General features: G+C 37.4%; 1 protein-coding gene across 2 annotated transcripts in view; it reads right to left on the bottom strand.

Annotated features, from left to right (window-relative positions):
* Window positions 1-3,453: 3,453 nt before the first annotated feature.
* si:dkey-247m21.3 (5-hydroxytryptamine receptor 4) overlaps window positions 3,454-21,546 on the bottom strand; it is a 34,239-nt gene continuing 16,146 nt past the window's right edge. For both annotated transcript variants that reach the window (XM_067485029.1, XM_067485030.1), the window contains one exon: window positions 3,454-4,963. In XM_067485029.1, coding sequence (XP_067341130.1) covers window positions 4,870-4,963 — 94 coding nt within the window. In that variant the 3' untranslated portion in view covers window positions 3,454-4,869. The remainder of the gene's footprint in view (window positions 4,964-21,546) is intronic.

Genomic DNA, 21,546 nt, shown 5'->3' with positions numbered 1-21,546 from the left:
TTGAAATTTCTTATTTTATATTTTATTTTATTTTAAGAATGGATGCACAACACAAATGTGATACTGATGCTTTCTTGAAAGTGTTCAAAAGACATGTTTCAGTTTTAAAATGAAGTTGTTTTGATATCTATATCCCGATAACTTCCCCAAGTCTAATAAAGCACAGCCCCTTCTTAAAGCTTTTCTATAGGAACCATCTGTGACTGTCTCCCACAAAGTGGATGAGACTGCCCTGAATGTTGCTAGACTCAAGGTTACTGCTTTGATGTTGAGACTGACCTCTTACATTCACGTGGAGGGAGATAAATAATAAATCTCCTGGAAGGCATTATTGAAAAAAATCACACTTCAAATCCTGGAACAAATTATTTTTTCAATGGATGTATTTGTTGGAAAAGCGGATTAAGCTGGATTCACACAGGAACTAAAAACATCTGTGCTTGTGACTTACCTGACTGCTGTTGGCAGCCCATAGAAGGATACAACACTGAATCTGTGTATCATAGGGTTAAAAACATTTTTATGTTAACTTTGGATTAACCTCAGAGCCCATATGATTTTTGAAAACCCAGGTCCAGCTCTGGCTCTGCTTCGCTATGATACAAAGTCATGAGATCATTGTGGCTGACCTTCATGGCTTTTGACAGAGTGTAATCCTGGAGAGATTGTGTTGGAGTCAGTGAGTTTTGAGAGGGCTCACAGAATAATGAATTCTTCCACTGGATTTTCCCCGATTGGTTAATAGCCAGCAGACTGAAGCCCAGTGCAAATCAACCAGGCAAATCAACCCAAATATTGTTTTAGGAGGGAACAATTGGGGATAATTGTGTTTGCTGTTACCAAGTAGGCTCCCTGGTGAGGGGCTTTGGGTATAATTCCTGCCTGCCACCACCAAATATAATGAACGGCTTGTTAAAAAGTGTTTCGGATCCACACAGAATAATATTAGTTTGAGCTTGATGCTCATGTTATCTTACTGAAGACAGCAGCAACAACACACAGCCCATGTTATGATGTGTTAACCTCCTTTAGAAAAATGGTTACCCACCTGCCTAAAATGGAGAAAATATATTTTAATAAAAAGAGATATGAGTATTCACCATATTTGGTAAAACAGTTGTAGACTATCACTATATATAAGTAAATGTTTTTATTTTCTAAATCAAACTATATTTTCTAAAGTCGGTGATGAACATTCATGAACATTCTTTAGTTGTTGTGTTTGTGGGTCAACTGTCTCTCTTAATTAGAAGCAGTGAAAAAATCTTAAAAAGCCAGTTGCAGCACATCTAGACTCCCTATCTTGCCTGCTGGCCTGTTTGCATTGCACCCGACCCTGATTCCTGTCGCTGCAGATGGTGGGCCCACTCCTCTGGGACCACTTGCCTTGTGTTACCCCAAACAACACAGCTCCAAGGAACACAAACTTGATGGAGGGCATCAAGTTACGGTGGTGAATCTTAGAGGGACTCTCGGGCTATGATCGAAACCTCATGTGAAAGAATAAGATCCTGAATAAAATCCTGAAATTAATTTCCTCCATTGAGCAACTGGGCTCATCCTTGGAGATAGGGTTCGGAACTCAGACATATTGTATGGAGGGAGCTTGGAGTAGAGCCGCTGCTCCTTGGCATTGAAAGGGGCCAGCTGACGTGTTTCAGGCATCTCATAAGAATGCGTCCTTGGTGCCTCCCCGTGGTAGATACAGAACATAGATGCTTAGCTCGTGTTTAATTTTTTCTATGACACATCAAAAATAGATTTCCATAAAATAAATGACCTATCCAAGATAATTTTACAATCCATAAAAGTGTTTAATTGGTTAAATATAGCTTCACCTGCACCTTCACCTTCCCCGGAGGCCCTGCTAGCATTTATTAGGTCCATTTTGTTCACATTAAAGGGTCAAACGTCAAATGTAACTGCTCCCAGATTAGCTGGAGGAGCAGTGATGTAATTGGCTGATATGTGGATTCCCCCTCCCACCCACAAACACACACACACAGAGGAGAAAAGTCCCCAAAAAACTTTGGATTTGTATTGTATCCATAGGATGAGAGCTACAAATTCATCATGAAAAATTGTACGTGCTTGAAAGGGGGACATGAGGCGCACAAAAATATTCCCACAAAATAAAACTGCATTCACATTGTAAATCACAAAATGTACATAAAAATAGTTAAACATGTGAATTTTTTACTTCCCCACCAAAGATTCCCCAAAGATTTGTGTGTGAGAGAGGATTGTATCCAAAGAATGAGATCCACAAATGCACAACTCAAGTTCCACAAATTAGCAATCATGTTTTGTACCAAAGAGCACACAGAAAGGGTTCAGGGATAAATCAGTCCTGTATTTTTAATCAAAAGCTGCTTTACCAACATGCCACTGATGGAATGAAGGAATTTGCAGTCGACTTGCCACTTTTCATATATTTAAAATATTGGAGACACCAATTGCTGTCAAACTCTCCGTTTATTTATCATATTCTTACAATTAAATTTTAAACATGAAACACAGGCCACAATGGATATTAGGAGTTGTCACAAAGTAACAATACATTCATTTAGCACTTCATCTTGCTGGACTTTGAGGCTGTGCATAAAATATTAATATCATATTTTATGAACTGTTGTTTACTGGGGCAATGATACAGAAAAAATGAAATGCAGATAGTGATGACAGAAAGTAGGCAGGTGAGCTATAGTTTCACACATCTCCTTAATGTATTGTGATGGAAAGAGAGTTCAGCTGTAAACAGTGATTTGAATGCTGAGGGGGAGATAAAACTGTTTCATACAGGGGTTTTTTTCACCTTTGATTCAAATGAAATGTGAGTCGGTCACTAGTGCTGCCAAACGCACAAAAAAAAATAAAAAATATCATGATAACTTCCCAGTGCCAATCTGCTTTTATTTATTTATAAATGGTCACGCTTCATTCACAGGTTTCCCAAGAGTCACAGCTCTCACTGTACACAAAACCATGGAAATCAGGAAAAAGAGATTTTTCTCAGGTGTTGCTGGAAACCAAATGCCATCTAAAAGTAGATTGCATTAGATGTTAGATTTTCTCTCACCACATGGGCGTAAATACAACTCTGAAAACATCTGCAGATTATCAAATAACTTAGACCAATGTGTTCCAGTTTTTGGCTGTGATTGGGGTACAGATCATATTCAAACACCCCCACATCAGCCAGTAAAAGTAACACAAAGTAACACTTCCATGGCTGAACCTGTATATGGGCCTATGGTTTTGCCTGGGGTTAACCCACAGTTAGGTGTCATCTTCCAAAAGAACCTATAAATCACTGGAAACCACAGCAGAGAAAATTTATTTATTACCATGTACAGCAATTGCAATGCTTCATAACACTTTAAATCAACAGATAAGGACAAATAATATCTTCTACATGTTTCTCCCTTTTTGTTTGTTAGCTTTAGCTACAGTTTAATATTTGTTTTAGCAAGTCCAGATAAGACTGTGAGATAGCCTTTTGTCACGTTTAGGCCAAATCCATCTGAATCAGTCACAGGAGATCACAGGTGTGTCCATCTGCAGGATCATTCTCTGCTGCAAATTCAGGTTCTATAGTGTTGGACTGACAAGACAAACAATTTACCTGCAGCTAATGCGCATTCACCTGTATTTGGAACACAGGCCTTATACAAATACTGTAGCTGTTTTTCAGTAGAATCAATACTACAGTATCTGAGGTTTTTCACATTATAGCTGTTTCTAAAAATGTAATTTGTTATGTGGACAACCCATTCTAGGATATACCCTGTATATAATTTTTAATATTTTTTTACTGCACTACACACAATATTTGTATTTAAAGACAATGGGTTCAGACTGTATTTTCTCAGATAGCTGAAATGTTTACTTGTTAAATTTCTGTTTGAAGGCCATATACACATGTGCTTTAAGTGCTTGTAACCATACAAACCTTTTTTTTATGTTAACTTACCAAAAAGTAGGGAATAAAATGTGAAAAATAAAATGAAAAAGTGAAATGTCTCTCTTGTGCTTTTTGCAAAATGACAATGATGTCCATAGGAGCTGATTTCAACACTACCAAATAAACTTTCCAAACTTGCTACAATAATGAAGAGCTGCAAAATGGTATCACCCTAAATATAGTGAGAGATGCAACAAATTGGAAACTCTAAAGGAAGTGCAACACCTTGATGTTCCCTGAAATGATGGTTTTATCACAATTAAAACGAAACACGATGCTGTATTTCATCAGAAGCTGCCTGTCTGTGAAAAAAAATTTCTTTGGTGTTTTGTTTTCAGCTGTTTAAAAGCTGAATATAAAAGACTGGATACAAACAGAAGCAGCCATCAAGGACTTTGTTAAAGAGTCATATAAAGGATGACCAATGCTGGTAACAGCTATACAATTCAATAATTTAAAATCTTACAAACCTGTGACCAGCCAGCATTATCCCTTTTAGACCTTGTTTTTTCTTTGCAATGTGGCAACAAAAGACAACAGTTTAGGGAAAAGGCCTCTTGCATCTCCCATCTTATTAGCCAAACGCTGTCCCGTAACCTGCTCTACTTTGTTTGACTTGGTCACATCTTCTGAACCAGATGTTGGTCTGTGAAGAACAGTTCTCAGATTAAAGGATGAGAGCAGATGTGGAAAAATACTGGCCCGTTTCAATGGACATGCATACTATGAAATCTCTGAATTATCCTGGACAGCACAAACATACAATTAAAAAGTCATATCCAGGAAATATAGTAGCATCTTCATAAACAAGCAGAGGGCAGTCTGAGCAGACTGCTGAGATCACAGAGGCCAAGATCTCAAGGGTCATCCATATCAGCTGATGATGTCACAGCTGCCAGTCTTCCTCATAACTGTCCAAGGGAGTCCTGGGACTCCTGCTCATTGGCCAGCATCATCCGTCCATTGTCGCTGTAGCTCCGGTTTGGCAGGAAGGACAATCTGAAAGAAATCAAGGCTTCATTAAAAAACTTTAACAAAACAATAAACCACAAACAATGTTGATGTACAGTTAAGCATTGTCTGTGTGGAACAAAAATGATTTCTAAACCGCCACAGTCATGTTATTTGTGTATTTAAAACATTTTCAATTTAACAGGCAAAAAGAAAACTGAAACATCAAACTTGTTGGAAATAAACCAACCTTCACAACCTTCATAAACATAAACAAACTCAACAAATTCATAACTTTTTAAAATCACATTGGTTTACTCATAACAATGGATTTGCAGTTTTGATAGATTACAACAAAGGACATGCAATCACACATTGAAAGGAGCACAATAACAAAATAAAAACAAATGCAGATAAATCATATTTATAAGTCTATCTCCAAAAATATAATTAAAGAAGAGCTGCTATTGTAAAATAGTGAGGTGGAAAGGTTTGGCTTAAAGCCAAAAGTTGTGTCATAGATCTGTTAGCAGGAATGAGCAGAGAGGAATCAGTGGGTTAAGGTTAGGGGATGGAGGCATGGGAAAAAAGTCCAAGAGGAAGGGGAAAGACACAGAAGAAATGTTTTCTGAAGGGTTTGTTTGCCCAGTTGAGCCCAAGTATAAGTCTTAAATATAAAAAATACAGCAAAACTTTGCAACATTTAGTGACCTAGTGTGTGTTGTATGTTTTCAAAAGTCTGTTTAGGACTGAGCCCCAGAAATCAGCAAATTCATTTATTTATTCACATGGATGTTTGTCCATGATGTTCTGGAGGTTTTCCAGTTATGACTGTTTTACTCTTTCAAAGTACTGCAGAACATAGACACATAGTAATTAAACATCCTGTCGAACCATGTGTAAGGCATTCACATACCTTGCTAGTACCGAACCCTGTTTGAGATGATTTCAGCTTTGTGACATGGTGCATTATCCTGCTGGAAGTAGCCAGGAGAAGAAGTGTACATTTTGCTCATAAAAGGATGTTAAAAAAATCCTCTTACTTTCCCATTCAGATGTATGGTTTGAACCTCAGCAGATTGTCAGCCACAAGAGGAGCCGAGGAGATGCTCCTGGCTCTTTCCTACTGTACTGTGAACAAACTTTGTCATGTGATGAGGGGCTAGGTAATGCACACTGCAATTGGTCTCTGCAATTGGTTAATTGGTATCAAATCAATCACTGCAATTACGACACACACACACACACATACACAGTGTCGTAGAGGCATCTCCAGGGTGAAGAGGTGACAGGGGAAAGATAAACAGAAATGTTCTTCTCCTCTGTTTCGTGTGTTTTCTCTACAAGGACTCTACTGACAGGAGTTTACTGTCAGAGTTCTGTTTCTGTCCATCAGTGTGTAACACAGTCATTGACGAGATTCCCAACATTCACAGACAGTGAAGGGATCAGCATAGATAATACCACCCTGAAAAACTGAGGAGGAAATTCAGGGAAACATGCATTTGGATTGCAAATAAACATGGATTAAGTCCGAGGTTAGAAATCTCCCCCCCAAAATTTAACCCTGCCCTTTTTGAACTGCAACAGTCTGCATTTGCAAATATGTTTTGGAAAATGTGTGTTTGCAGCCTGGGTTATGTTCACTGGCAACATCTTGTTCCAATGCAGGAAGTGTGACATTCTCATATCAAGAGAAAAGTCACATGGAGGAGCTGCACAGGACTATGACATCAGAGGCCAGGCTTAGCATGTCCACTCTTGGTCGGACATCAGTTATGTTTTCTGCCACTAACGTTTACAAAAAACAACAAACATATTATTATTATTTTTATTTTTATTATTAATATTAATATGGTTAATAGTGGTCCAGGTGGAAGTCAGTGCTAAAAACAGCATGAGGTTGGTGTAAGAAGCCTGAATTGAAATTGTGCAGTATATATATTTAACTAAAGGTTGTGTAAATAGTGGGAGAAAACCCAGATGAATGTAAAGTTGGTTTGATGTGTCTGTGATGAAGGCTTTTGACAAAAACCAGACCCCAATGGCTTATGGGGCCCTATTACATAATCTTTCTTTTTTTAAAAGGAAGTTGTCCATGCATAGGAGGAAGTCCAGACTTCATTTGAAGTGTCTATGTAAAACAAAAGAAAGAGAAAACTATAGACACAACCACTTCAGATTCTCAATTCACATATTAAAAAATAATCTGTTGAACTGCATGGTTATGAATTGTTTCTGTACCTTTACACTGCCCTCCTTGAGGATGAGCATCTCTGAATGTATCAAACCCACAGTGAAGAATTCTGGCGCATGTGCAGAAGAGCAGAGGCAGTAAACTAACTCCTACATAGCTTTAACTTCAGGATTTAAAACTTAAATATACAGTTGCAGTACAATTTACTAATATACTTTTGAAGTAGTAAAGATGCTTATACTTTTTATCACTACAAATTCATTTACATGTATTTGAGATACAGGTCATTTGCTGGACTGACTGTATATGGTGTTGTTGATAATCAAAGCAGGAACATATTATCTCTCAGTCTTAACTGCAAAGCTGATGTTTTGATTACACATAACAGATGATATATGACATTTGGCTCAGCAGGGGCATAAAAAAAATTTAAAGTGTCTTTTTTCTCCCATAACAGAACATTCACAGAGTTAGAAAACAAATGGAGGGGAGTGTTGGAGCTTTTCCAAAAGTACATCAAATCTTGCACGCTAAGTTTCATGAAGAAACAGTCATGTCCAAAGACAGTTTGGTGGATAACCCCCCCCCCCACCAGAATCCTTTCACTGTGTTAGTTAGAAGAAAAGGTGAGAGGAATATTTTTGTTATTATCATCCTTTGGGTGAAGGAGTGCAGTTTATGAGACCATGTCAACTCTCATTTATGATAAAAATAAAAACTTGTGGGAAATACTTAAGTCTACTGCACGATCAGAGAGAACAGAAACACGAAAACACTGAACAGACAACAGAAACACTGCATGCTCTGCTTTTGCTTTGATGTAGTGTCATCACCTGGTCACTCATCTTCTATGTGTTAAGCAAATTTTAATCCAATAAATTAAGATAATACTGTGAATATAAAACCTCCTAAACATGTGCATGTGAGCATGCTGCTGCTGATGACAAGGCTGTGGCTAAAAACAGAGAATGAATGAAGTGAGTAAGCTGAATATGGTACCGCAACTAAGCTTTGCTGCCAATGTTTCCCAGTCGTCCTTGTGGTGTTGCAATTATAAAAAAAAAAAACATCCCCCTGTGACCCAACAAGCATTTTGCCAATGGACTAGAATGACAAAAGACAGTCTGTATATGTGACAGCAAAACCATAAAATATGTCCTAATCAAATGTTATTTTTCCACTGACATACTGACCACAAACAGGGAGATATGTGATACAAAATGAATTGTGCTTTAAATACCCAATATGACATTTAGTTCTATTAAATATATATATATATATTTCAAAATTCTTCTTGAGTAAAATAGGCAACTTAAAAACAACCCAGTACAGGTCAAGATTTCAACTCAATGTTCATTACTGCATCTGGCATCTATGTGCTGCCAGATTTGCTGTTATCTGTTAGTCAGTTTGATCTGTGGCTAAATACCAGTCTGACAAATTGAAACACATCAAAATCTAACAAGCTTAGGAAAAGATCATGAGAAAGCAGGAAACTTGGCCTTCATGATGTGATTCTTAAAGGGACTTTAGTTCCATTGGGGAAAGGGTGGTTTAATGGACAGCATGTTCATTTCAGAAGATTATATATTTCTTTTCTTTTTTTTTTATGCAGTTGTTTGTGCATTTTGGCTCTTTCGTCTACTTCTGGCTGTGTGGTGTTTCTACTGCTGTATTTTTCCCTGTGCAATTTCTATGGTGCCCATCTTGATATGATAGATATGACAAAGAAAAACTTTTTTTTAAGACAGAAAGATCGACACATGCAAACAATTTACAAAAAAATAAAATAAAAACTTTGTCGTGGTCTATCTTTGCCCATAATATAGTGGCTTGTCTTCTGTCACAGTCACCCCTGTCACTTCTGGTACAGTCTTAGTGTTGCTGTCAAAAGCCATTACAAATTCATACCTCTTCATTCTTCCACATGGGGCATTAACTGCAAAACATCCTGTCTCTTTTCAATAACCAAACAACATCATTGTCCCGTAAGTGCGTTGTATCGAAACATCATCTGATCCATGACATTTCTAAGAGGGATCAACACAAGATAGAGGAGAGGTTTGTGTTCCTTTAATTACCCACTAATCTCTTTCGGGGACATTAAATAATCAAATTTCAGTCTTACTGTATCTGCTCATTTTAAAAGCTGAAGTTGTGAGGAGGGAGCATTTGATAGGGAGGGAAGATAAGGTGGGCTTTCTCACAGGAACACTGAGGAGCTGTGGGATGTGATAGTGGTGTCAGCCTCAAAGTTATATGTCTGTAACGAGCAATTGCACTTTTAAATCTATCAACTAGTTGGGTAGATGTGGCAGAAAAATGCTGTATCTGGGTTTCTACTTTAGAAACTACACAAATTTTACGTTTCAGTCAAATAATAAAACAGGGCACAAGGCAAAAACATTTACTGTACTACTGTATATTTGAACAATTTTAGACTGAACACATGGGTCTAGCACAAATTGATAAATGTCAGAGTAGCTGCACATACTTTTAAAGAATATGATTGTGGTCTGTCCTTATTTTTGTCCTCACACACCCCCACAGAAGTAGAACAACAAGTACAGACTGAAGTATTGTTTGGACAGCTCCAGTACTCGAGGGAATTTCATTGCCTGATTGGCAGTATAAATTAATTCTGATACCCTGGAATCTGGGCCGGTAAGGCTTCAGTGTTTCCAATAAATATGTTGGACAGATCAACGGGGAGTCGACGGATGCAACTCAGGACCCAAAATCCACTCAAGGCTTCGTGACTGGTGAAGTTCTGCTGCCGGATTCCTCATCAGTGAGTGTTTATCACTGGCAGAACCTAGTTTTCTTAACCCCTTTATGATCTGACCTAAACCTTTCAGAGTGATACTATAAACAAAACACATCTAAACACAGCTATGATGTGTATATGACCTCTTTTCATGTGTGACTATAAACTTAAAACAGGACATTCAACTCAACATGTTGAGTTAACATGCTGCAGACTTCCAGAGGCCCACAGTTTTACATCTGTCTACACTGCACTAAAATTTGGTTTGCTCCCAGTGTCAAATGCAAAAGATATGTTCTACTCACATCCTCACATGCTTCTTTCAAAACCTCATTAACAATCGAATTCGTCCTCCTTCCAGACTAAACAGAATCAACAGCAAAACAAAGGGTCACAAAAAGACACCAGCTTCAAACAGACTGTGCCATGCAACCAATGGAAATGTGAATAAACAGACACAAGCTATTGTGCGTTGAGCATTTATACAGTACACAAACACACAAAATTCCAACAATAAACACTAATTTAAGAGGTAACATTATTATGAGGGAGATTTGTCAATCTCACATTCCGCAGTTACAAAAGTGGCCACAACAATTTCTTTCACAAGATTAAAAGCCTAATTTGAACCTGGCAGACCAAACCCAAAACAGCATGTTTTAGCATCAACCCACACTGGTGTCCAGCAAGTCCTTCATAAGCACAATCTGTGTTTCTAGTTAATGAACCCCCCCCCCCCCCCCCCCCCCCGCTTTGCATGTGTGGCTTTCTGGTTTCATGCCATAAATAAACGTGCAGCCATTATGAATGAAGAAATCTTTTCGTGCAGCAAGCTGACACCATCACTCAACAGATCTTATAATGAGCACAGTGTTGATTACATACTGTGTTTAACATGTCATTTTCATTAGCATCATACTTGCAGGAGTTTTTTGTTGACTTTGTGATCACTCTGATTGAATGGAGAAAATCTGGACCAAACTAATTTTATGTTTACAAATACAAGTATGGGCATCTATAGTGAGACCAATGTGATGTTCCTGAGTGAACACATTAGTGATGTACTAATTAGAATCTCACATAATGAAAAAAGTTTGAATCTTACTTTATATGGTTGCACATTTCACAAGGAATGAGATTAGTTTAACTTTTTTGAAATAAATGTTTACAATGTGATATAATATTAAGTTTGTCACTCAGCTCAGCGCTGAAATCTCATCATATACCAAGAAGATCCCTTCCTTTATCCAAACAAAGCTTTATTTTGTTAGAGAAAAGGGAAAGTGATTTCATCTGACAAAGTTTGGGACCTGACCCCCTGCATCCAATTGAAGTTAAACCAGCTCACTTCCTGCTCAGAGATGTGCTACCTGATAGTGAAATACTGCTTCTATTTTGGACCATGTGGTTTTGCATGTGTGAGGATGTGTGTAAGCATGTCTGTGTGTGTGGAGGGGGTGGGTAACATGATACGCTTTATGTGAGGTAAAATCTTGTCTAATTAAACCTCACTTAACCTTTCAAATTATGGTAGTGAGTGTAGATCACTTTTGTATTCTCTACAGCATAGAGACAGCTCCATATATTTCTGTATTTTACACATACATACTATAATTGCAGTCCAATACAGCAAAGAGTACAGGAATGTACTGTACTTGTGGTTTTGCTTTTTGCATTAAACCACAACAATGATCATGATGTAGGATTTGTTTTGTGTTTGTTTGTCAGAACCACTGGCCACTGGCTTTACCAAAAGGTTCAGTGCTCAACACTGTCTATTGTGTTCTTGTCTGTTCACTGCTCCAGTAAGCTAAATTTAATGTGTTAAGTGTCTGCATAAATTCCTGCATGTTGAATATATTAATTTTAATTTGAAGACAGTGGGAGGCCAGTTATTACTGTGAAACCATGAGCTGAAATTACGTTTTCTGCTTTCGTTTTGAAGCATCATATGGACATTTTAAATAACCATATTAGGATTTTTACCAAAGCATTACAGGTGGAGCTAAGAAATACTCCAAACAAACGATGTAAACAACTCACATTTTAACCCGTACCTGCAAATTGTTCTTTGTCTTTTCTGTCCTATGTCTAATAAAAACGTATTATATGTGTAATCTTTTGTGAAGTCTAAATACAAGTGTAAATGTGTGTGTAGTCACTATGGGTTTATCATGAAGTGTTTCCAGTCATGGTTTCTAAACGACTCAGGAATTCAACCACTATACAGTATCTAACTACAGTGTATACTCAAGAGTGAGGGTTGTTTTTATTTAATAAGACTCAATTAAAATACAGGGATAGACATTCATCCTGCTCCATGTTTGTCTGGCTGTAGCAGACATGTTGGATGAAGGTCTGAGAGCTGCAGAACCACTGGCTGATCATTACTGTTCACCTCAGTCCTCAAACATGCAGCAATCATTATGTCAATCAAACACACACAATCTCACTCACACGCAGCCTCGTCAGTCACTGTAATTTAAGCAGGAAAAATATGCCTGTCCAGATTCAATCTTTTTGCAAAAGCTGAAACACTTAGAAGCTGTCTTCAGCTAAAATCCATCATGACAGCAGCAGAAGAAGACCATCAGTGTTGATGGATTATGAGAGGTCCGATATACCTCTGTTTAAACTAACTGTCATCTTCCATTGTCCCATCCTGGGACAATGGAACATGACAGATGCATGTGCTACTGATGCGTAAAACGCCAAGGTTAGGGTTAGAAGAAGAACTAGGACTGCGGGTCTACATCCCGTAAACACCGCAAGATCTCCTCTCACTCCCTCAGTGCTGTCTTCTGATCAACAGTTTACCACTCTAGGGACTTTGTCACAGGATATGGCAACTTTTAGAAGCCCACTAGCAAAAAGGTGAGTAGTTTCCCCATGGCAATTGGTATTGAAGACTGATATTTTTTAAGGTATCCTACTAAAGTTAGAAATTTCAGTATTGTGACGTTACTACACTGCAGTATAATAAGGTCATGTTCCTCTGGGACACGGTACAGAAACTGGAAGATAGAGGAGAGAAAAGACAAAGGTCTGTTCGATAAAGTAGTGCAAGAAACACATAAATATATATATATATATATATATATATATATATGATATATATTATATATTATATAATGTTATATTATATTAGGTGCAATATGTTTGGGTAGTGTGTTCTATGGTATTACTATCTTCAAAATTTTTTCTATACTACTTATACTAGTATATATTTTATTATTTTGATAAAGAATGTGTCCTAAAAATTGTTTGTAGTTCCTGGTTGCCTTGGTAGTGTATTTGTGCTTTGCACATTCAACAGCTGAAGTATTTTTGCAACTTGCAGATTTGGGAGACAAATAATTGGATAAAACTCAGTTTTACAGCTGTCTACATACACTCCCAGTCTGTGTTTGGATTATATTTGTGTGTGTGTGATTCACTCCAGCATTTCTTCTGTTGTCATTTAGACAATGTGGATTTGTTACTGCCAACATGGTCTCTGTTTCTTTACTCTCAGCTTTGTAGAAACAATGCAAGTGTAAAGTATGTCAACTAGGTGCATAATATGCTAACAAAGAGAGATTGGCGTACTGGTTATGCAATTGTGTTTTTATTAATTTCTCTCTTATACTGCTTCTTTCTTCCGAGTACCCTGGTTCAAACATGTGCGTTTAATCATATGATGTAAATCCTAGTAAAATTCAAAATCCAACACAACTATTACTTTGCTCTGTAGATTTGTTTTACACTGCAACCCCGAGTTTAAAGAAATTCCTGAGGTCATATCCCTCCCTCCATGCAGCTAGAGAGTAGAAAAGAGAGACATTTATATTAAAAGCACAAACTTCGGTAGGCTCAGAATCAATGCAGCCCAGTGGCATGCAGCAATAACCTCAAATGACAGATGGTCACACTGAACACTCATCTACAGACTTCACTTAAGGTGAGAAATGGAGGGAAATGTGTTTAAAAGGAAAACATTCAACCTCATTTCACAGGATGGCAAGTGGACATCTAAGAAGAAATCATTTACAGAAGCCATCTGTGTTTGAAAATGAGCCTTTCTTCCTCTAATCCAGCAATCCTGCTTTTCCTGTGAATCCTTACTTCTGGATTTCAGTTTTACTGCTGGGTGCTTTAAATTGAGTTTCTATCACTCCTGCTCTTGATAAAATTTCCTTCCCACTGTTTTTCTAACTGTGTTTTTTTACAACCTCTGAAGCAACAGGCTACCAGATATGCCCTACAACACTCACACAGACACACACACACACACACTCAGAGATATAGTTTATTGTTCATTAAGCAATGAGGAGCAGTAAAGTCATATTTAGTGTTTGACACACAGGCAGACACTACTGAAGCTCTGAGAACACAATGTCCAAACAAAGAAAATAAAACTGAACTGAATTTAACTAAATTAAACCTTCAGTGCTCCTTTGGGGGACATTTGCTCTGCAGACAAAGTTTAAAGTAAAAACACATGATCAGAAGAATGAAAACAAATGAAGGAACAAATCCTAAAAATGCCTGAACTGCATTCCCAAATTTAATATCAGCCCTGCACAATGACATGCTTACTGGCAGTGTTTATCTCAGATTTAGACTGAGCCTTTATATCATCTGTATCAGACATGATTCCCTTATTTTTCTCTCTTTTGGGCAGACAGAAGAACGTAAAGTATGTTGTTCACCTGGAGCCAAAAAAATTTCAGCGGTTAAAGATTCACCAGAAACTTCACTACATGAAACCCAACTGCGTTGTTAAATGGAACATGAACTGCACAGTGACATGTTTGAGACTGACAGTAGTTTCTCACAAACACACACACAGGTTTAAAAAAGACATGTGATCCACACAAATGAAAAGCACAATGCATCATGTGCAGCAGAAGATCAATGCGAATATCTGAATGCCAGCATGTATGTTTGGAAGGTAAAGCAGAAATAAAAGGAATTATGACATTTGTTTTGTCTCTCACTTGTAAATGTCATAAGCAGCTAAAGAAACCAAATGCAGCATTTCCAGAATTTTCTGGACTGTTTTTGAAAATGATCACATGATTGTGTTGTTGATGACATGAGCTGGAAAACATAGTAAACAATAAGAGTGATAGAGTCTGCTGGTAGAATGATGGGCATCTGAGATAATTTAAGTCACAGGCTGGAAAGAGATCTGACCAAAGTGCTGAAATGAAGTTAGATTTATTTTTCTGCTTGGTGTTGTTTTAACCTCATCTCGTCAACAGGCTCACAGGAGGTGAAGCCCTGCAGATGTTTTTAGTTCAGAAATGAGGTTGCTTTTGACAATTCTGTAAAATCAATTAATCTACAAAAAAAATAGTGTGATTGGGACCATACATGTGCTCCCTATTGTAATATTCTGTTTCTACCATATACTCTATGCATGAAACTGCCTGTTTGTGTACAAAAAAATGTCCTCCCTCTCCCTGCTCTAAAGCACCTTTACTTTACTGCATTAGCTCCTCAGGCTGTCACAGCTATTAAATTACAATAAATAAGAATCTAAGCTAAAAAGCTAATAAACTCAATTATTAAGAAGAAACCGTTGCTCTTCTCTGAATTGTTAGAAGGGAGAATCTCGCTCAAAACACTTTTAAAAGTGAATATCTGCAGCACTACCATCCTCTGTGAGCCTGCATCACAGGACGCTTCCACACACCTCTATGTTGTTGGAGCCTAAACCTACCAAACATACGTGAAAAATATTGCACACTTACCATCTTACCCAGCTTAAAGAAGCTTGAAGTCCTTAGTAGTTTTACAATTTATACCAGTGTTTTTTATTTAAAAATAAGGCATTAGCCCTAAACTCAAAGAAAACAAAGCATTTTGTTTTTTATAGAAAATAATATGCTTTAGTGTAATTTTAAAGAGCTCATCTTCCCAAGGAGGAAGAGATGCAACAGCAGCTGATGTCCTCAACACAAAGTGGAACAGGGAGCTGTCACGACAGCAGTCTGGATTTCAGTAGTATGAATGTTATTATTTACATGTTTAGTCGCCCACTTTTTCCTTTTCTTTTGTACATCGATCTAAAAAAATCTAATACATTTAGATTCACAATTAATCCTGCTGTTTTAGAGCTACAGGTAAGGAAGTAATTATTGTAAGTAATCTTCTTTTTTCTCTTCACTTGTTTTGTTGCTCTTTTTTTAAAATAACATTTTCAATACCATTTTTAACATAATCGTACAAAAAAACTTGGTAAAGAGGGAGAAAAAAAACAAATGACAAAGGAAAGTGGCAGAATAGATATTTTTACGTCATTGTTCAACAAAAGAAAATGAATGAAGCCAAAAGAAGATACAAATCTGGTAAGAAAAAGACACAGAGAGAGAGAACAGAGAGGAGCAGCTGGAGAACTTAAGTTCCAATCAAACAGGAACAAATCATAAGGGGCTCACAATAAATCACCGACTGGAGTGTTTACACTTCCCTGGCCTGTCTGTCTAAACTATGTGTCTGTGGTGGACACAGCACACTCTTTTCCACCATGCTGTGACCTGCTTCTTATTCATGCATCTCATATTTCTACACACCTGTGGAAAGTGATAAGTGTTTGTAGAAACACAATCTGAGCGAGCACAAAAAGCTGCTGCAACTAAAACGATAAATATCAAATTAACTGTCACCAGAGATTTGAGCAGTCACTAGTGGGGTAACATAATAATAATTGGTCAGTCCGATGCTTAGTTTTACTACATTACTATACTATGTTAAACACCAGTAATGGCCTAAAGCAGTATTTGCACTGAGATATTTCAAGAATAAATCTTAAGCCACAGATAAAACATAAAGAGAGCTGAAAAAAAGGTCAGGGCGAGTTCTAAATGACGAGTATAATATTGTGTGTGCATGTGTATGTATGTGTGGTTATTTTGTAGCATTCCTTTGTCTTTTGCTGCTGATTTAATGAGGTAAACACAGTGGATGGTCACGCATAACCGCACCGCTCTCTGGCACATGTGGCCTGCTGCTTTCAGGAGAAAAGACATTTACACAGTGTATGACGCAGCTGTGGACAACAAATCATGTCAATCTTGCAGTCCTATTAATTTATATATTAATAGTTATTTAATGGACTTTACCACATTAATCAATACTTTTTGAGCCTATCAAAAGGCATTAGAATGAAATGGGAGTGTTTGATTTGGTGCTTTAATATTATAAGTTTCCTTAAATTGTGTCCAGCATTTGCTCTTATTGGTAAAACCCAGACAGAATCATCTGTTTGGTCCTCTTGAGTGCTACACAAACAAAGTAAAGTGAATTTAAAGGTCAGGAGAAGGTTGAAGAGCTAGTGGTTATAAGCACATATCAGCACATACTTTCTTTGATTGATATTAACATGACAGAATACATTTTACACTTCAGTAATTTTACCGCTTGTTTTTAGCTATTTTGGATACACAGTGTATCCAAAATACCTAAAAACTCACCTAAAAGCTCAGTATAAACTGGTATAAACATTGATTATTTAAATCATTTATTATCACAGATGAATGCAACAAAGACACATTACACAGTTGTTTTCCTAAGGAGATTTTGCTTTAGCTGCGCACCCAGTGTGGTGAATGCAGAAAAATGCCCTTGTGAAACATATGACAGAGTAGGTCATTGTACTGGCATAAAAAGTGTCAGCAACTTCAATGTCAACAGACATCTGTCTTCTGCGTGGCCCTGCTCTGTTCCTTGGGTCGTATAAGAGGGTAGAGGAAAAACCACCATTGTGGCCGCTAAAGTTGGAGGACTTGTTGAAATGCAGACATGACTGGCTCACTACCTGCAGCTTGGGAGAAGATTCAGTACTCAGTACCAAATTCAGGTCTTGCTGAGCCCTACATCTTTTGTCTGTGTAAAATCAGACATTTAATATAACCTAATGTTCTTTACATTGTGCTTAACAGGTTACAGATTTCAATATTGTAGTATTTCAGCAAGCTAATATTCTGTTTTTGCACCCATAGCTAATTTTTCCTCTTTCTTGGCAAATCTGTTACGCGCGCTAAATTCCCTATATGGAGTTGAAGCATCTTATCCTAACAATCAAAACACAGAAATATTCAGGATAGGAAAAAATATAACTCATACAGCACATTGATTGAGCATTGTGGCTAAAACACAAGAGCCCCCAGATGGATTTCATTCCAATGAGATTTCCATTTCTGCTGTTTTCAAATCACTAAACACATGTGCTTTGCTTTGGCACTGAGGACAACTGAACCACAACAATCACAGTGATTGTACGTGGCTGATAACAGTGGCCGCTGCTCGGCTGTATCTGTGGAATTCATCTGGTCTTGTGATCAGAGCTAAAGGTGAAGTCAGGCTGCATCACACTGAACTTGATTAACCTCATTTTTGATTTTTTAAGTTAAAGCTCACAAATTTAGCCCACACTATTTTAAATAATGAAGTCAGCCGCTCTGAAGGAGGTAAAGATCACGGTGCTGAGAGAAACAAAAAACACTGAAATTAGATAAAATGTTTATTCTTCACACTCATGTAAAATGCTGCAGCCACCCATATTAACTGCACATGGTATAGCTGCCCTGCACTGTGCTAGCATGACCCATTGCGGCAACCTAGGATTGAGCAAAAACAATCGACCAAAACAAATTCAACATATGGACACGTTGGTGGGATATTAGCTGTTTAGCAAAATGAATGTTATGCATTAAAAAAAAACATGTGGGAAACCATGTTTAATTAATTAGGGTTTGATTAAAAATGGCAAGGTTTTACCATGTCATTATTTACTTAACAAAAATTAAGCCAAAAAGAAAAAAAAAAGGTGGGCAAAACTAAGTACCCCCTTACTGCTTTCATAAGATTTCAGAGGACAAGGTGAAGCCAGGCACTGCTAATCATCAGCCTATTAATTGATCATCAGCAGGTCTGCAGAACTCAATAAAAGCAGAAGTTTTGGCAGTTTGTTGAGCATTCAGGTCTGTGTTAACACATTGCCAAGAGGGAAAGACATAAGCAGTGGTCTTAGAGAAGCAATTGGTACGGCACATAAATCGGCAAACGGTTGTAAAACCTTTTCCAGACAATTTGGAGTTTACTGTAAGTGGTAAGCAAGACTTCCCAGGAGTGGACATCCCAGAAGATTCACACAAATGTCCGACTGTACAATGGACATATAAATACAATCCAGAGAGGTACATCTCAGACCCTGACGTACAGGCCACACTGAGCATGTGAAATGTCCATGACAGCACAATTAGAAGAAGACTGAACACGTATAATTATTTTGGAAGGGTTGCAAGGAGAAAGACTCCGTCCAAAAAGAACATGCAACCTAAAGCTTGGTCGAAATCAGGTTCATGCAATAGGACAATGTTCAGAATCACACTAAATCCACACCAGAATTGCTGAAAAATAAAAGAACTGAGTTTTTAGAATGGTCTAGTAAAAGTCCAGAGCTCAAACCATAAAAGAGCTGTGCATAAGTGAATCATCTTCAACACCCCATGTAGCTGAATCAACTAAAACTAAAAATTAATGCGGACTTAACAAATTTGGTATTAACTGTTATTTTGTCCACCCCCTGCACTTAGGTCATGTCAGCAATATTTGTGTTAAAAAAATCAAATAAAATGTAAACAACTAAAATAGCTTAAAACAAAATGTGCACAGTATATTCTGAATGAAATAACAAGTCAGTATGACCATACGTAATTAAAAAGTTGCAATCTGTCTTCTCTTATTTCTCTACCAATAGCCAAAACATAAAGTCTTTGCTGTGACTGTAATCACTACCACGTGTCTCTGCTATCCATTGTTGGAGTTGTGTGTGTACACGTGTCAGGACCACTGAGGAAAATGGCCTCAAAATTTGCATGATATTTATTCTTTATGGACACATTTTCTCGGCAGAGCAAGAGAGTGGCAAAACTCACACCCACTGAAAAACCTGCAAACAAATTTGCTAGGGATGCCATCATTTTTTCTGGAGGCAGAAATAATCTTTAGTTTTAGTTTCAGAGAAAACAATGTGTGGACCTCTGGTAGCTTTGAATAAAACTAATACTTTAAATGAAAAAATTCTTAGTGGGACAAAATCACAGTTTGAGCCGCATAACCTTAGCAAAGATTTTGTGCTGCCACAGCATTGGCTATAAACAACCAAGTTATCGACTGTAGACTGTCAGACGCCTGTTCTAAGCATGACAGATTCTAAGAACACTAGTGAGGAAAACAGTCAATAACTGACTGATAGTGGGAAGTAGTGGGGATAGTTAAAATCTGTACGTTTGAGCATAATCCAAGAAACGTTAGGTGCTGCACATGCAATTTAGTTAAACTAAACAGAAAATGATTACAATTATCTAAACTATGAATACGGGTTTTATTAGATCGTCCTAGGCTTATAAACCGTTTTTTGGATGAGTGCACTCAAACCCATACTCTGCATTTGAAAATAGAAGCAAGACCGCAGACTCTTATTTAAAACTTAAAAAAGACAATGTAGAGAAAGACCCTCTAAACGCATCTACCATCCTCCCACTGATAAAATAATTTAACAGGATTCCTCCAGTAATTTCTGTTTCCAGTATCCTGGAGGCTGTAATCTGATTGTCTGTGTCTGTTTTCTGTCCGAGACAGATTTTAAGAGAGGACATCAGATTGGAGTTAACACTATTTGCCTTTCTGTTTCCTACACACACAGACAGATCACTCAAAAATGCAGAAACACACACACACACCAAATAAATCAAAGAAACAGGCAACAAAAATATAAATAATAAATCCAATAACAACAGTATGCATATTTAGCTAAAAGCATTTGTCAGAATCTGTGCTATGTGTCTAAAGTACGTACTCTACAGACATGTTTCTGCACTGTATGTGTCATGTGTACACAAGCATCTACAGTCTACTGTAAGCATATGTGACTGCTTTTGTTTCTACCAAATTGTGAAGTACTTGTGTTAAAGTTAAACAGTGCAGACCCAAGGAGTTCATCTCCTCCATCATCCTCTCTGTTGAGAAAGGCCCAGAGTACAAACACAGATATCAACTTAATCAACACCATTAATGTCAACAGAGACCCTGCCGTAGAAAAAGCCCTGTTGGACTATTATCTGGTATTATAAATTATCGGCTGTGCTGCCGACTGCGGCCTCGCTGTGTGGTGTTTGCATGTTCTCTCCGTGCTTGCATCTGGCTTCCTCTCAGAGTTCAAAGACATGCATGTTAGGTTAACCCAGCCCATTATAGTTTAGCAAGTTAGCATGCAAATTAATGCTAAACACAGATTGAATGATAATTAAATAGTTATTCATTTAATGTCTGCACAGATTTTAAAAGCCAATTTAACTGGTAATAGCTTAGAAGGGTACTAAATGTTAAACCAACCACTATGAGAAAAATATGTTATAATTATTTATAAAGAATAAATGAAATGTTAATATAACTGCAGATTCAAGTTAATATTATAATTTATTTTAAACGTTCAATTTTCTGTTTAAATAAAGCTATGAAATGAATTCACATGAGACAATTTGTTGATTTGTCAGCTACTCTAACTTTAAAAAAATGCTGCAACAAAACAAAATGTTGTGAATATCTGGGACAATCAACTGACCAATTTATTATGCAGCATTCATTTCAAGTGCACACAAGACTTACAACGGCCCT

This window comes from Channa argus, chromosome 18 (genome assembly GCF_033026475.1).
Source record: "Channa argus isolate prfri chromosome 18, Channa argus male v1.0, whole genome shotgun sequence".
NCBI classification, from domain to species: domain Eukaryota; kingdom Metazoa; phylum Chordata; class Actinopteri; order Anabantiformes; family Channidae; genus Channa; species Channa argus.
Note: the sequence above shows the minus strand (reverse complement) of the source record. Positions and strands in the feature narration are given on the sequence as shown.